The sequence below is a fragment of the Oncorhynchus tshawytscha genome, linkage group LG21, assembly GCF_018296145.1.
Source record: "Oncorhynchus tshawytscha isolate Ot180627B linkage group LG21, Otsh_v2.0, whole genome shotgun sequence".
NCBI lineage: Eukaryota > Metazoa > Chordata > Actinopteri > Salmoniformes > Salmonidae > Oncorhynchus > Oncorhynchus tshawytscha.
In genome coordinates this window covers 6353334-6370322 of record NC_056449.1, presented here as the reverse complement: position 1 = coordinate 6370322, position 16989 = coordinate 6353334, and the positions used below count along the sequence as shown (strand labels likewise).

The 16989-nt window shown below is 41.4% G+C and overlaps 1 protein-coding gene across 2 annotated transcripts; it reads right to left on the bottom strand.

Moving 5' to 3' along the window:
- Positions 1–13165: 13165 nt before the first annotated feature.
- LOC112220783 lies at positions 13166–16961 on the bottom strand. 2 transcript variants are annotated; one of them, XM_024382676.2, is made up of 4 exons: positions 15830–16961; positions 15250–15309; positions 14054–14156; positions 13166–13681 (listed from the first exon to the last, which is right to left on the bottom strand). In XM_024382676.2, exons 1-4 carry the CDS (start codon positions 16061–16063, stop codon positions 13314–13316), a joined length of 765 nt encoding a protein of 254 aa, XP_024238444.1. In that variant the 5' UTR covers positions 16064–16961; the 3' UTR covers positions 13166–13313. The 2 variants fall into 2 exon arrangements, with proteins under 2 accessions (XP_024238444.1, XP_024238445.1); XM_024382677.2 differs by lacking the exon at positions 15250–15309 and having other exon boundaries at positions 15830–16959.
- Positions 16962–16989: the final 28 nt, after the last annotated feature.

Genomic DNA, 16989 nt, shown 5'->3' with positions numbered 1-16989 from the left:
ACTGACTACAACAACAAAATGTGTGCCGCCACCTATTGGGCGGGGTGAAAACTGAGAAACTTTAAGGAAGGGTGAAAACGTACGACCACAGTTTCTAAACCCAGAGGCGCAACATCGCAGGACTTCCAAGAGAAGTCCGTGGTTTGCTGTTCGAGAAGTTAAATATTCTTCCTTGGTTCTTAATTTTCTCCAAGTGTAAAGGCACAACCTAGCAAATGTCTTAAGTAGTTGAACCAGTTATTATGTCAACCTCGTGAAGGTGACAAACGGAAGGCATGCCTTTGATTTGACGGCATGCACAGGCGTAGTTTAGCACGAGACGACAGTTAGACCCGATGACATGTTTCCATGCATGATTGTTTAAAAAAAATAATAATAATAATTGATCGAAAAACAGAAGCATTTTTGTTGATGTACATTTTTACATAATTGCTGTGGGTAAATGCTTTGATAGCCTCTGAGAAGAGGTATTTGATTTCATACAATTGGACCCACTTCAAAGCAAAACATAGGACACTCAATAACTCAGAAAATCAAATACACAACAATAACTTTTGAAAAACACAAGACGTGAAACTCAAGTCAATCAACAAAAAAAACGTTTTAAATCCACATTCTTCACCAGGACTCTGTCCATCCACTACTAATTTTCTCACCTTTTATGTGATATTCTTGATCAGGCTCTGCATCCCGATTGAGGAACAAGGAGATCTGTTGTTGACGAAGAGGAAGGTGATGCAATCATGCTATTAGTGTAATGCAGTAATGATGGTTATGTAATTGGTCCAAACCAAACGTCCTTGCAAACAATGGTGTTTATGTTCAGCAGTTCCCCGATCTATGTGCCTCACAGGGCTTACAAAAAGCTGAGCACATACAATAGGTTTCACTTACCCAATTCCAGTATGCATTCCTTCTCCTAAGCAGGAAATAACCCACATTTCCTGGCCCAGGGAGGAGAGAGAGAATGTCATGGTAGTAGATACAGAGAGTTAAATAAAACATCTTTCTCAAAGGGGCCCTGAGCTTTCTTCAATACAATCTGAAGAAATGTGCTGAAGTCCGAAAGATGTAATGTCAATCAAAAATGATCAAAATGTTTTTGATGTTGCACTGAAGTATGTTTAGATTGCATATATGTTAGTTTTATTGTTGTGTACCATACTCCGGATCAGACTCCAGACGACACAACTTTACATTTAACCGACTGACTCCAAACAAGCATTGGGCTATCCGACAAAATAAAAATGAAGAGAGTAGAGACTGTTCAAAACCACATTTTTTTCTCTCAGGTGTTGAGTAATGACCAAGAACTGCAAGAGAATGATTAGGTAACTATCTAGATACTCTGAAAATCACAGATTTATGCATAACTCGGCTATTCTAGTCCACACGTTACAATATTGTGACTTGCTTTTAGAGTAGTTGGTGAGTGAAGAGAGGCTGTCATTATAGTGCCATATAGAACATTGTCTATGGAGGGATGAGGCCCTCGGTTCATTCTAGGTTAACTGTTGCGAGTTAGGATAGTGCATTAGCAGTTTTCTTGTTATATCAGGCACAGAAAGTCAGTCAATTAGCCTTTATCAACTAACATTTTTTTAGATAGCTAAATTAGTTTATCGGCCAATTATATAATCTTGACATCATGGTTGAATTACCGTCCTGGGGTTAGTCTGCTATCACATTAAAAACTGCAAAAAAAAAAAATCTGGTCTAATTGCAAAATTAGTAAAATTGCAGGAAATAAGCTGTAAAACAACCAATTTTCCTCTCCGCCCCAAGGTAAAATTAGGAGAATTGCACAAAATTAACTTGACGTAAAAAATGCATCTCCGCTATCAAGGAGGGCACTAAAATGTTTTGCAACGCATTCCTGAAGTCATGCTACCTATCGCACCGCAAAAGCATGCTGGACAATGTGACTTTCATGAGTTTGGAGTTGATATGCAGGTCTCAGGTTTGGGACAATGACAAGATTCTTGTCTGTTTCACATTCATTCATTCTTACCACAGTCGTTAAAAGGGAAATAGGAATATGCCCAAACCTTGTAGACCTCTATTGGCCAAATAACTTACCTCTGTAATAACACCTTGCTGTGTGGGCCATTTTGTGTAAAGATGCATCTGTTTTTTTATTATAATTAGTGACAGTGTTATTGACTCTGAGAGAGGCAAGAATAATATATCACAGGTTCCTCCTGGGCCCATGCAGGCAGTGAGAGAAGGCTCCTCAAGCGCTGTGGAGACAGTGAATGATGTAAGATCAGTTAAACATTATTGTACTATACTACAAGTATGCTGCTGGTTGTATTTCCCTAATTGCGGTAAGGTAAAGTAAATCTTCTGTTCTCACTCAGAACTGGTGTATGTGTGTGTGTGTGACAGAGAGAGACACTGAGAATTGGTGTTATTGTTTCTGAGAGGAGAAGAAGTAATACCTTCTGTCGCTTTCAGAATCATTCAGGATCCTTGTACACAGTGGGAGAAGGCACCGCAAGCACTGTGTTGACGGAACGATGTAACAGCAGTTAATCATTGTTTTCTGACTATACAATGCAAAATGGACAGGATCAAACTTAAGTTTTAAAAACATTCACATAAGGGGTCTAATAAGTTGAATCAAGGCCCTTAATCTGTGCTCTTTTTCTCAGGCTGATGTACACTACTACCCCTCCACAAAGCCACGGGTCGACAACGACCAACACCAGCTGCTGAACAGCATCATGACCTCCTTGAATGCCACAGTGTCGAAATGACATTACGAAACCGAAAGAACTGTTGATGGTGGTAACCAAGCTATTAACGGGGGTAGAAGAACAGCTTGACGCTGTCATGGAGCTTAACTTGGATAGCAGGTTTTCTTTAGACAGATTTCAGGGACCTGATAATATTAGATTTTGGACAGGCTTTTACAGCTATGGGGCACTGAAAACCTTCTACACATATGTTAGTCTGAAGCCTCCAACTTGGTCTACTGGTGATCTAAAAACTGTCAGGAGGACAAATCAGAGGATTCACTGAAGTGTGGGGAAAACGCTGTTTCCCCCGAGTTGATGAGATGTTTCTGACTCTTGTTGAATCGAAGCAGGGATCACAGCAAACCAATAACTCTATGATAGGTTTGGAATAAGCAATACCCAAGTTACCAGGATATTTGTCACCTGGGTAAACTTCATGAACAGTGTTTTAAGTAGCATATACATTTGGATGTCAAAGGGTAAAGTTTGCAAACACATAGCCCTCAGGTCTTTTAAAAGCTATATAAGGATGCGAGAGTGCTAATTGAGTGTACATAAATAGCCCTGGAGAGACCCTCATACTTTCAGGTTCAAACAGCCACATAATCAAACTATGAAAGGCTGCAATACAATGGAAGGTCTCATTGGTATAAGTCCAAACAGTATACCCACATTAATCTCTGACCTGTTCGAGGGTAGCATGTCAGACAACCAAATAGTGTTTGAAAGTGGGCTGGTAAGAAAAATTGAGGCAAATGATGTCATCATGGCAGATAGAGGGTTCAGTGTGAGGGAGGCGCTGGCAAAGCAGAACATTTGCCTTGTGATATCTCATTTTCTGCGCCCCAGTGGCAAAATGGGCATACCAGAGTTGGTAGAGTCCGTGGCCATTGCAAGGGTACGCAGTTTAATGGGCAGGCTTAAGCGGTGGCATATACTTGGAAGGAAAGTCCCACTCACTTACTGGAAGCACATCATCTTTCAACTGTGTGCTCTGCTAATACTATTCTGGACTCCTTTTGTAGACTGAAGGTGTGGTGTGCATGATTTCCCATCATTCAGTACTATAGTCTCTGGCATGTCTGGATATACCCCTACCCATGGTAGCTATAACCAAACACAATGATTTCACATCTCTAAGGTCTCCCATGCAATCTTGATAATCAATATTTTGCTGCGAACAGTTTAATTCATCATTGTTGTTGGAGAGACAGTAACCTGGTGGTAGATGAGGGGATCAAAACCTTACTTAAATGCAGGATCTCCCCGGCTATTGTAGGATAGGTTACAGATACATGCATCTATTCTGCTCAGATAGGGTTAACTGTTTTCACAAAGCTGTGATATTGCTTGTGAAGATGTCAAATGTAACATTTGGATATTGACTGAAACATTCTGTACACTATATACATTTATACAGTACCAGTTAAAAGTTTGGACACACCAACTCATTCCAGGGTTTTTATTTTTACTACTTTCTACATTGTAGAATAATAGTGAATACATCAAAACTATGAAATAACACATATAGAATCATGTAGTAACCCCCAAAAAAGTGTTCAACCAATCAAAATATATTTTATATTTGAGATTCTTCAAAATAGCTACCCTTTGCCTTGACAGCTTTGCACACTCTTGGCATTCTCGCTACCAGCTTAACCTGGAATGCTTTTCCAACAGTTTTGAAGGAGTTCCCACATATGCTGAGCACTTGTTGGCTGCTTTTCCTTCACTTTGCGGTCCTACTCATCCCAAATCATTTCAATTGGGTTGAGGTCGGGTGATTGTGGAGAACAGGTCATCTGATGCAGCACTCCATCACTCTCCTTCTTGGTCAAAAATCCCTTACACAGCCTAAAGGCAGAATCTTGTGGTAGCCATGCTGGTTAAGTGTGCCTTGAATTTTAAATAAATCACTGACAGTGTCACCAGCAAAGCACCCCCACAGCATGCTTCACGGTGGGAACCACACATGCTGAGATCATCCGTTCACCTACTCTGCATTTCACAAAGACACTGCAGTTGGAACCAAAAATCTCACATTTGGACTCGTCAGACTAAAGAACAGATTTCCACCGGTCTAATGTCCATTGTTAGTGTTTCTTGGCCCAAGAAAGTCTCTTCTTCTTATTGATGTCCTTTAGTAGTGGTTTCTTTGCAGAAATTCAACCATGAAGGCCTGATTCCCGCAATATCCTCTGAACAGTTGATGTTGAGATGTGTCTGTTACTTGAACTCTGTGAAGCATTTATTTGGGATGCAATTTCTGAGGATGGTAACTCTCATGTACTTATCCTCTGCAGCAGAGATAACTGGGTCTTCCTTTCCTGTGGCGGTCCTCATGAGAGCCAGTTTCATCAAAGCGCATGATGGTTTTTGGGACTGCACTTGAAGACTCTTTCAAAGTTCCTGACATCTTCCGTATTGACTGCCCTTCATGTCTGAAAGTAATGATGGACTGTCATTTCTCTTTGCTTATTTGAGCTGTTCTTACCATAATATGAACTTGGTCTTTTACCAAATAGGGCTATCTTTTGTACAACCGCTACCTTGTCACAACACAACTGATTGGCTCAAACACATTAAGAAGGAAAGAAATTCCACAAATTAAGTTTTAACAAGGCACACCTGTTAATTGAAATGCATTCCAGGTGACTACCTCGTGAAGCTGGTTGAGAGAATGCCAAGAGTGTTCAATATTACTATACTATACTTTACTGTATAGGAAAATCACTGACACAGGTCAGGACACTTACCTATTCTTACAGATCTAAGAATTTTGTATTGGCCTTTCTGGAGGGCTGGTGCTCTCTGCTCCTGGGAACAGCAGCTTGGGGGTGCAGGTTTGATGCCGGTGCTGATTGGATCCAGAAGGCCAAACAGAAATCCAGCCACATGACTGCACTTCTCACCTGCCCCAGCCACACAGGTACAGTGGGTCCTTTTGAATTTGACAGAATGTACCCCCCTATCGATCGCAGAATGCAACACGTTGTTTACATTATGATGTAAAAGTAAAATAAGGCCTATCTTCATACTGTACTGTTTTTGGTACGACCTTCAAAAGAAACAGGTAAACAGCAACCACTAGTGGCTGTTCAGGCTACAGCACATCTGCTCTGTACTGGGCCTTGGTTACGGAATGTAGGAAATAAATGGGACATTGAAGGTCCAATCAAAGAGCCAGAATCTATTGTATTTGTGTGTTGGGCTGGAGTTGATTGGAATATTCAATCACATAATGTGCTAACGTTTTGTTTACAGTTAGATAGGCTACGCCTGATTGGAGCTAGTTGAGGAATGCTCACCTCCATTCTCTTGTTTTTTTTTAAAGGAACCTCAGTCCTGCTTTAAACTTACTCTTGAAAGTTGTAATCGTAGAATGCACAAGGTGCAATTTCGAAATTGGGTAGTGCATCATCAGTTCCTCTTGTCATGTTAGTGATTGCATACCTTAGAGAGCTATTTATATCTTGTCAGAAATGCCCCGATCAACTAGCCTATGTTCGCTAACTTTTTATTTATTTAGGTTTTTTAACCCATAGATATTGTTGTAATTTTTTTATCACTCAAATATCACATGAATACACATTAGACATGGCCAAATGTATAGAATTGCAATAAAATTTGCTTTAAAACTTTTCTCCACCAACAAGAGGGGAATGAACAGTTTGTGTCATGAACAGTGCTTGTGCCCATAGATGTAGACATGGTGTGTGCTTGCGCACAAGATGGGCGCGGGATGTTCCCCAATGCTTGAAGAGGGGCCAGAGTGAAAATTTGGGAACCCCTGGCGTAGATCACAAATTTTGCCCATTCTAATGTTCAATCGAACAGTAACTGAATGCCTCGATGCCCATCTGCCTGCTGTAGGATCGAAACATTTTTGTGATAATAATAAATAAAAAATATTGGTTCCTTTTGCGTCATGCTGATGGCATAGTCAGGATTTGGCTTAAACACCAGGCTGTTCTAGAGGCAAAGGGGGTCCAACATGGCACTAGATGGGTGTACCGAATAAACTTGTATACCTGTATGTATACAAAACATTGACATAGACTGACCAGGTGAATTCAGGTGAAAGCTATGATATTGATGTAATTTGTTAAATCCACTTAAATCAGTGTCGATGAAGGGGAGGATACAGATTAAAGGATTTTTAAGCCTTGAGACAATTGAGACATGGATTTTGTATGTGTGCCATTCAGAGGGTGATTGGGCAAGACAAAATATTTCAGTGCCTTTTAAGAGGGTATGGTAGTAGTAGATGCCAGGCGCACCAGTTTGTGTCGAGAACTGCAACGCTGCTGGGTTTTTCACCCTCAACAGTTTCCAGTGTGTATCAAGAATGGTCAACCACCTAAAGCACATCCAGACAATTTGACACAACTGTGGGAAGCATTGGAGTCAACATATGCCATAGTATTTCTGGCCTTCGACACCTTGTAGAGTCTAGACCTCGACAAATTGAATCTGTTCTGAGGGCAAAAGGGGGTGTAAACTCAATATTAGGAAGGTGTTATTAATGTTTGGTATACTCAGTGTATATCTTCTATTTATAAACTGGGTGGTTTGAGCCCTGAATGCTGATTGCCTGACAGCCGTGGTATAGCAGACTGTATACTACAGTTATGACAAAACATTTATTTTTACTGCTCTTATTACATTGGTAACCAGTTTATGATAGCAATAAGGCATCTCGGGTTTGTGGTATATGGCCAATATACCACAGCAAAGGGCTGTACCAAGGCACTCTGCATTGCATTGTGCCTAAGAACAGCTCTTAGCCGTGGTATATTGGCCATATACCACACCCCCCCATGCCTTATTGCTTAAATGTCTTATATCCGCCTTGATAGAATGGAGTTGAGTGTTCCTCAGCTAGATCAGAGCAGGACGTATTTCGATTTCTTCCTGGTCTGAATGTCCTACCTACAGTTGAAGTCAGAAGTTTGCATACACCTTAGCCAAATACATTTAAACTCAGTTTTTCACAACTCCTGACATTTAATTCTAGTAAAAATTCCCTCTTTTAGGTCAGTTAGGATCACCACTTTATTTTAAGAATGTGAAATGTCAGAATAATAATAGAGAGAATGATTTATTTCAGCTTTTATTTCTTTCATCACATTCCCAGTGGGTCAGAAGTTTACATACACTCAATTAGTATTTGCTAGCATTGCCTTTAAATTGTTTAACTTGGGTCAAACGTTTCGGGTAGCCTTCCACAAGCTTCCCACAATAAGTTGGGTGTCACGGGTTACTAGGAGTGGAAGGTAGGAGTCAGGCGCAGAGAGTTCAATGATTCATAATAATTTAATTCTCCGGAGAAAACGGTCACGCCAAACACAGGGCGCATACACACTGACCAACCCAAAACACAGGGCAAACGATCCAGAGAACAAAACACATCCACAATCGACAGAGAACACAACATAATCCCGCACAAACCTAGGTGGGCCGAACAGGCTTAAATAGACCAAAATCAAGAAACACAAAAGGAACAGGTGCAACTAATAAGACTAAACAAACAGAAAAGGAAAAAGGGATCGGTGGCGGCTAGTAGATCGGCGACGACGACCGCCGAGCACCGCCCGAACAGGCAGGGGAGCTACCTTCGGTTGGAGTCGTGACATTGGGTGAATTTTGGCCCATTCCTTCTGACAGAGCTGGTGTAACTGAGTCAGTTTTGTAGGCCTCCTTGCTCACACATGCTTTTTCAGTTCTGCCCACAAAATTGTCTATAGGATTGAGGTCAGGGCTTTGTGATGGCCACTCCAAAACCTTGACTTTGTTGTCCTTAAGCCATTTTGCAACAACTTTGGAAGTATGCTTGGGGTCATTGTCCATTTGGAAGACCCATTTGCGACCAAGCTTTAACTTCCTGACTGATGTCTTGAGATGTTGCTTCAATATATCCAGAGAATTGTCCTTTCTCATGATGCCATCTGTTTTGTGAAGCGCACAAATGCCTCCTGCAGCAAAGCACCCCCACAACATGATACTGCCACCACTGTGCTTCACGGTTGGGATGGTGTTCTTCGGCTTGCAATCCCCCCCTTTTTCCTCTAAACATAACGATGGTCATTATGGCCAAACAGTTCTATTTTTGTTTCATCAGACCAGAGTACATTTCTCCAAAAAGTACGATGTTTGTCTCCATGTGCAGCTGCAAACCGTAGTCTGGCTTTTTTATGGCGGTTTTGGAGCAGTGGCTTCTTCCTTCCTGAGCGGCCTTTCAGGTTATGTCGATATAGGACTCGTTTTACTGTGGATATAGATACTTTTGTACCAGTTTCCTCCAGGATCTTGACATGGTCCTTTGCTGTTGTTCTGGGATTGATTTGCACTTTTCGCACCAAAGTACATTCATCTCTAGGAGACAGAACGCGTCTCCTTCCTGAGCGGTGTTGGATTTGACATTTTAAACATTGAGATATTAAAGACATGACAGATCAGACGCATGGTATATATTAAGGGGTGAAAGAGACTAGGTCTCTGTAGAAAGACCGATAGCTGTGGAATGTGTTGGATGACAAGAGGAGAGCAACGTGTTGATACAGGGGAGACAGATGGACATCTGTGGATTAGATGAAGGAAGGGTTGAGGTCAGGAGGAGAGGACAGATTCTCATCTGCAAGTAATAAAGGTTTGGTATCCTGTTACCCTCTTTATTCTCTTCCTGTGAAACCATAATATGTAACCATTGGAGAGAAGGATGAGGGTCTTAAGTGGGATATATATATATATATACAGTGGGGCAAAAAAGTATTTAGTCAGCCACCAATTGTGCAAGTTCTCCCACTTAAAAAGATGAGAGGCCTGTAATTTTCATCATAGGTACACTTCAACTATAAAAATGAGAAAAGAAATCCAGAAAATCACATTGTGTCACACCCTGACCATAGTTTACTTTGTATATTTCTATGTTTTGGTTGGTCAGGGTGTGAGCTGAGTGGGCATTCTATGTTTCATTGTCTAGTTTGTCTATTTCTATGTCTGGCCTGATATGGTTCTCAATCAGAGGCAGGTGTTAGTCATTGTCTCTGATTGGGAACCATATTTAGGTAGCCTGGGTTTCACTGTGTGTTTGTGGGTGATTGTTCCTGTCTCTGAGTTTTCACCAGATAGGGCTGTTTCGGTTTTCGTTACGTTTCCACGTTTGTTGTTTTTTTTTGTAGTTTTTGTATTGATTCGTGTTTTACGTTTATTGATTAAACATGGATCGCAATCTACACGTCGCATTTTGGTCCGACTCTCCTTCACCAAAAGAGAACCGTTACACATTGTAGGATTTTTAATGAATTTATTTGCAAATTATGGTGGAAAATAAGTATTTGGTCAATAACAAAAGTTTATCTCAATACTTTGTTATATACCCTTTGTTGGCAATGACAGAGGTCAAACGTTTTCTGTAAGTCTTCACAAGGTTTTCACACACTGTTGCAGGTATTTTGGTCCATTCCTCCATGCAGATCTCCTCTAGAGCAGTGATGTTTTGGGGCTGTTGCTGGGCAACACGGACTTTCAACTCCCTCCAAAGATTTTCTATGGGGTTGAGATCTGGAGACTGGCTAGGCCACTCCAGGACCTTGAAATGCTTCTTACGAAGCCACTCATTCGTTGCCCGGGCGGTGTGTTTGGGATCATTGTCATGCTGAAAGACCCAGCCACGTTTCATCTTCAATGCCCTTGCTTATGGAAGGAGGTTTTCACTCAAAATCTCACGATACATGGCCCCATTCATTCTTTCCTTTACACGGATTCTTTGTCCTCCAAACACGACGAGTTGAATTTTTACCAAAAAGTTATATTTTGGTTTCATCTGACCATATGACATTCTCCCAATATTCTTCTGGATCATCCAAATGCTCTCTAGCAAACTTCAGACGGGCCCGGACATGTACTGGCTTAAGCAGGGGTACACGTCTGGCACTGCAGGATTTGAGTACCTGGCGGCGTAGTGTGTAACTGATGGTAGGCTTTGTTACTTTGGTCCCAGCTCTCTGCAGGCCATTCACTAGGTCCCCCCGTGTGGTTCTGGGATTTTTGCTCACCGTTCTTGTGATCATTTTGACCCCACGGGGTGAGATCTTGTGTGGAGCCCCAGATCGAGGGAGATTATCAGTGGTCTTGTATGTCTTCCATTTCCTAATAATTGCTCCCACAGTTGATTTCTTCAAACCAAGCTGCTTACCTATTGCAGATTCAGTCTTCCCAGCCTGGTGCAGGTCTACAATTTTGTTTCTGGTGTCCGTTGACAGCTCTTTGGTCTTGGCCATAGTGGAGTTTGGAGTGTGACTGTTTGAGGTTGTGGACAGGTGTCTTTTATACTGATAACAAGTTCAAACAGGTGCCATTAATACAGGTAACGAGTGTAGGACAGAGGAGCCTTTTAAAGAAGTTACAGGTCTGTGAGAACCAGAAATCTTGCTTGTTTGTAGGTGACCAAATACTTATTTTCCACCATAATTTGCAAATAAATTCATTAAAAATCCTACAATGTGATTTTCTGGATTTTGTTTGTCATTTGTCTGTCATAGTTGAAGTGTACCTATGATGAAAATTACAGGCCTCTCATCTTTTTAAGTGGGAGAACTTGCACAATTGGTGGCTGACTAAATACTTTTTTGCCCCACTGTATATCTGAATAGGACAAATGTTGTGTTGTCCGAATACAGCTGTACAGAACCTTTGGGAATAATTAAACTTGGTTAAAGCTTCTCCAGTGTCTGTGAGTTATTTACTTTGAAAAATAAGAACCTAACAGCGGTATGACGGCTGCGTGGTCCCATGGTGTTTATACTTGCATACTATTGTTTGTACAGATGAACGTGGTATCTTCAGGCGTTTGGAAATTGCTCCCAAGGATGAACCAGACTTGTGGAGGTCTATAATGTTTTTTTCTGAGGTCTTGACTGATTTCTTTAGATTTTCCCATGATGTCAAGCAAAGAGGCACTGAGTTTGAAGGAAGGCCTTGAAATACATCCACAGGTACACCTCTAAATGACTCAAATTAAGTCAATTAGCCAATCAGAAGCTTCTAAAGCCATGACATCCTTTTCGGTCTGTTTAAAGGCACAGTCAACTTAGTGTATGTGAACTTCTGACCCACTGGAATTGTGATATAGTGAATTATAGGTGAAATAATATGTATGTAAACAATTGTTGGAAAAATGACTTGTCATCCACAAAATAGATGTCCTAACCAACTTGCCAAAACGATAGTTTGTTAACAAGAAATTTGTGGAGTGGTTGAAAAATAGGTTTTAATGACTCTAACCTAAGTGTATGTAAACTTCCGACTTCAACTGTACCCTGAAAGTTTGAAACGGTACAGTATACAGTGGTTTTAAATTAAGCTACAAATTTGTAGAGCCCTCCTGTAGTATTGAGGCAAATTATATTTTATATCTTGCTCTCTGTTAAGTTGAAATGGCGCTTCTTCAAGAATTAAAACAAATACGGTAAAGAAAAAAATATACATTTCCAACATCATAACCCCTAACTTTACACCTTTTCCCACCAACTGCACACATTTGACTGCCTTCTGCAAATAATGCCTATCTCGAATAATAAACATTCTATACTGTATCCCATGTAGATCATGCTCCTCTGGATCCCGCTGAGTGTATTCTCTACCAGCAAGGTTGAGTGGATGTCTCTATGACACTTATTAGGCCTGCTACCACTCTGTACATTGTCTTGACTAGGACTAAAGAAGCACTTGTAACAGAGATGCTTCATCCAACTGATCCTAGATCTGAGGTTCAGGGCAACTCCTCCCCCAATTATCTCATCACCACCACTCAAAATTCCCAGCGAAACACAGGTCGAACTTGTCTGTTTTCAACATGAATTAAAACTGTTATCAGGTTTCTTTTGACAAACTAGGTTTTTAATAATATATATATACACACACTAATTTAATATATATATATATACACTATTTAAAAAAGTTATCTATTTGTATTATGTTAAATGTTCCAATGGTGCAAATGTTCTATGGTGCATTACCTCAGCAAAATGCACCACGCTGTATGTATGCTTGCTGTGGCAGGCTGAAAGACCAACATGTCATGTTGCTTTAAAACTGATGAGCATACCAGTGTGGAAGTGTCCTTACATTTAACAAATACTATGTACTGTAGAGATGTACTTTTTCCTTGTGTATCTTGGCTTTGTGGTTTCATGTATTGCACTGTTTTAATGTCTTCTGTGAGTAATTTAGAATCAATCTAGGCAAGATACTGTAAATGCAGACTGACAGCCTTGCAAGAGAGAATATAAACCATTTAAAACCACTGTGTTTAAAATGGTCTGTGTGACGTATCTTAGAGTAAAACAAACGTATTAAACCACTTGAATACTTGTCCGTTCCGTTTTTTTTGTAAAAAAAAACAAAACAAACTATTCTCCATGTATCATAGATTTCAGATGTTATTATATGTAACAAACACACCTAAAGGGATAAGAAATGAGAAACCACTTTCTTACATGCATTTCCAATCATAAAATCCCAGAGGTTGCTTTATTTTCACTTGAGAAACAGAGACCATCATCCTTCCAACTATCCTCCCATCCCATCACCCTTCCTCCTCTCCACCGCCTTCACCCTTCCCTCCAGGATGCTCAGGCGATCTTCCACGTGGATTGTCTTTTCTGACCCGTAGCTGGCAAGCCCCAGAAGAGCACACCCGAGCACCAGGCCTGCCAACCGGACAGCTGTGGTGTCTGAACCAGCCTTGACATCGCTGACGATCAGGCCGAAGAGCCACAGCGCTGTGCCCGCCTTCAGCATCCAGAACACCCTCCTCACCACGCCCACCAATAGGCGCAGGACAATGGACAGCACCCAGTAGCCAATCAGAGCCAGCAGAGCCCATTGACCTACCATGGCCACGCCCTCTGGTGTGAAGTGAGGGAACGGCAGCTGGACTGAGAGATGGTGGGAGAGAGAGGACACGTGTTTAAATATTGCCGGGGGTAATTCAATTATTTTGTCTATCTTTACTCTTGAACTTCAGTGAATTCGAAGAGCAATCTCTTTGAAAACCAATAGCCTGTGTGCGGTTTAGATCCTATTAGAGAGATCAAATCACAGACACAAGAGGAAGAATGAAACCCACACTTCCCAGTTCCCATATTACAGAGAGGAAATGCAAGTTCTTCTCAGATACAGGTTTGACGGACTAAACGTGAGCATTTAATGTGTGCAAGTGAGAGCGATACATGATGATTTTAGCTCTCTAAACCCAAAGTAGATGTGCTGTAGAAAGAATGAACCTACACACACATGCGGTCACCCACCATCAACCCCTGTGACCCTGAGGATCTCTGTGACGTAAACCGCGATGACATTCAGGCCGCTGGCAGCTCCTTCAGCCAGAAACCGGATCAACATCTCAAAGAACTAAGAGGGGGGAGAGGAGGGTGAGAAGAATTTTGACATGGCTTACAGTACAGCTTACATATTTGTACTGTAAGGGGAGAATTAAAACGGTTACTCCGGTGAAATAAATATTCTAGTCCTATTCTAGAGTAGAGGGCCATACATTCACTTTAAAGTGGCCAACGAAGTCAGCCCACTATTCCCCTGCCTGTATAGCTTACTTTATGTACAGTAAAATGTATTTCTTACCATGATCCTGTAGTGAGTGATAGAGCAGCACAACTGACAGTGACAAGTAATACCAATTAGAACGACCACAGCTGTTGCTACAAGGTCAGCTGTCAATCAGTATAAAACAGGTGGCGTCTGCAGGTGTGGGTCACTGATTCAATCGTCCCACTCAACACTGACCTAGATCTTTTTTACGAGTGGCAGGCATGTTTGATTCCTACAATAAAGGTTGTCTTTGATCATGCCGTTAGTTAGTTTAGTTAAACCCAAAGGCCAGTCGGTCACCATACAAGTGCAATCCACTTGTACTGAGCGAAATGATTGAGTCCCTATGCTCAAATGGCATTCCCAGCTGGCATCATGGGGGTGTTGTTGATGACGTAACACGTGTGTGTGTGGTGTGTGAGATCGAAGCTGTCCTGTTATTTAAAAAAATAAAAAAGACAGCTGATGGCTGGACCGATAAACCCCCCCCCCACACACACACAGACAGCTTAGCTGAGGTCAAGGGTAGTCATAGTAGGACAGCCTAACTCCGCTGCACCTGTTGCTACCCTACACAAGCAGCACTGTTTAGTGTGTCACAGCAGGCCAGAGACAACTGTCCATCACGGTCACCTTGTAATGTGTCCGCATGGAACATTTAAAAAGGCCAACTGAAAATCTAAAACATGGGCATTAATGTGGCTATGTACAGTTACACAAACCATACCCACAATTGGCATAAAATGAAAGAGTGATGCAGTCATTTGCCTATCTGTATAACACACATGCTGTATGAAGTGACTGACATGTGCCCTGCAAACAGAGCTTTAAGGAGCTTTGTTTTGGGCCTATTGTCAGAGGAGAGGTTAGTTAGATGAGGAACCTGGTGGTTTCTTACCATGGCCATGGTATAGACGTTCTCTTGACCAAGTACTGACTCTAGATACAACAGCACACTCTGGGGTAGGGCGCACAGAGTAGTGGCAGCAAGGGAGAGGGTGCATGGATATAAGCATAGATGAAATTAGGGCAGAGTAGAGGGGAGATTAGAGGAGAGATTATCGGGTAGTGGGGAAAGGGAAGAGAGGGAGATATGGGTCAGAGAAGAAAAGGAGATGGGGAGGGGAGGTGAGTGGAGGAGGTGATGAAGCAAGGAATACAGTAAGATTTGAGAAAGAATTTTAGTTGACAGAAAACCACAATTAAGCAATGCTTTTAAAATGTAGCAAATGTCACCCTTAAAAGGAAGATAGTTAATTGATTAATGAATAGAATAACACAGGAAACAGGGGTGTAATCATTAGTCCAAACGAGGGTTTTTAATTAAACAAATTTTGGTAGGTCCCTCCCCGTCTCGTACCGTTTAAAAAGAAACGGCGTAATAAATACGCCCCGGGATTAAGTGCTGGTTAGATTTACTCAAATAGTCTACTATTAGGTAGCATACATTTTATGGCATATTTTCCTATCCTCCTTACCTCAACAGTCGATTCGATTACATTGGTTCCCACCACGGACTCCACGTATTTGTGGACATCTTTGCAGGTCCCCGTGACCAGGGACCGGAGGCTGACTGATGCCTGGGCCGCTTGAGGGCTATCCTCCGAAGGCATGGCCTGCACGACGCATCGCGCTGCCAAGCCAAGCATCAAAACAAGCGTGGATAATAAAACGGGTATTGAGGATGAATCTGCACGGTTGTAGGAAGTCATGTTGGGAAATCAAAATGTACGCTCATTCAAGTGATAATAGAAGAGGCAATTATATTTTAAAAACGGTTTCTTGAGGATCAGCGCCTTGATCTATAGAGCCCAGATCGATGTATGTGCAAATGTTTCAAACGGCGTATTAAAAAGTAGGTTTAAAAATGGCTTCTGTTGTCAGTCAGTCATTCAAACAAAGCGACCGAGCTGTAGCTAGTTAGACCTATTATTGGCTTGTTCTGCAGGGGAATTAAAATATTGCAAACTTCTTGAGAAAACATAATTAGCTGGGCCCTATAGTCTAGTAGGCTACTCGTTGGTTGTATGATCAAACATGCACGTTATTAAATAACTTAATATCAGCTCAGCGGCTATTTTTTAAATGTATTATAAACTTTGGCCATGTTACAACAAACCAGGGCACCGTTCAATGATATTTAATATTAACACAATGCCTATATTTGGTATTGAACGGGTTAAGAATAGAATGACGTTAATTTCTAGAAATGTATCCTTTCCCTGCGGTGGATACAGTATATTTTAACGTCAAGGTTATTGATTTACTTTACAAGTTTCTTTTTCGGTTTGCGCTAAAAAAAAAAAAAGCTACGTTTTTGCAGGCGCGATGACGTTGTCTTGACCATGCGCGAGTCCTCAATTTTTCGTGTTGGGCTTCAGTATTCCACACGGATGTTGGTATATATTCCTTTGTTCCAGGGTTTGCATCAAGTTCAACACCACGATGGATTGTCTTGCATAAAAGCTTGTTTTTATATATATATATATATATATATATATACTACGCCGTAGATGCTGCTGTATAGGCGCTCCTTTCCGTCAAGCGATGCTGGCTTCTGGTTTAGTACAATGCGACAGCTCTTCCTTCAAACCGGTCTGGGAGACAGGGGGAGGGGGAGGGGGAGGGAGGGCGTTTT

Bases quoted from the DNA above. Each gene is read 5' to 3' on its own strand.
- LOC112220783 (XM_024382676.2), bottom strand. From the start codon at position 16,063: ATGACTTCCTACAACCGTGCAGATTCATCCTCAATACCCGTTTTATTA. The intron at 14,157-15,249 runs GTAAGAAACCAC...CCCCCCTCTTAG, and splicing joins ACGTCTATACCATGGCCATG to TTCTTTGAGATGTTGATCCG. The intron at 13,682-14,053 runs GTGGGTGACCGC...ACCATCTCTCAG, and splicing joins CAGGGTCACAGGGGTTGATG to TCCAGCTGCCGTTCCCTCAC.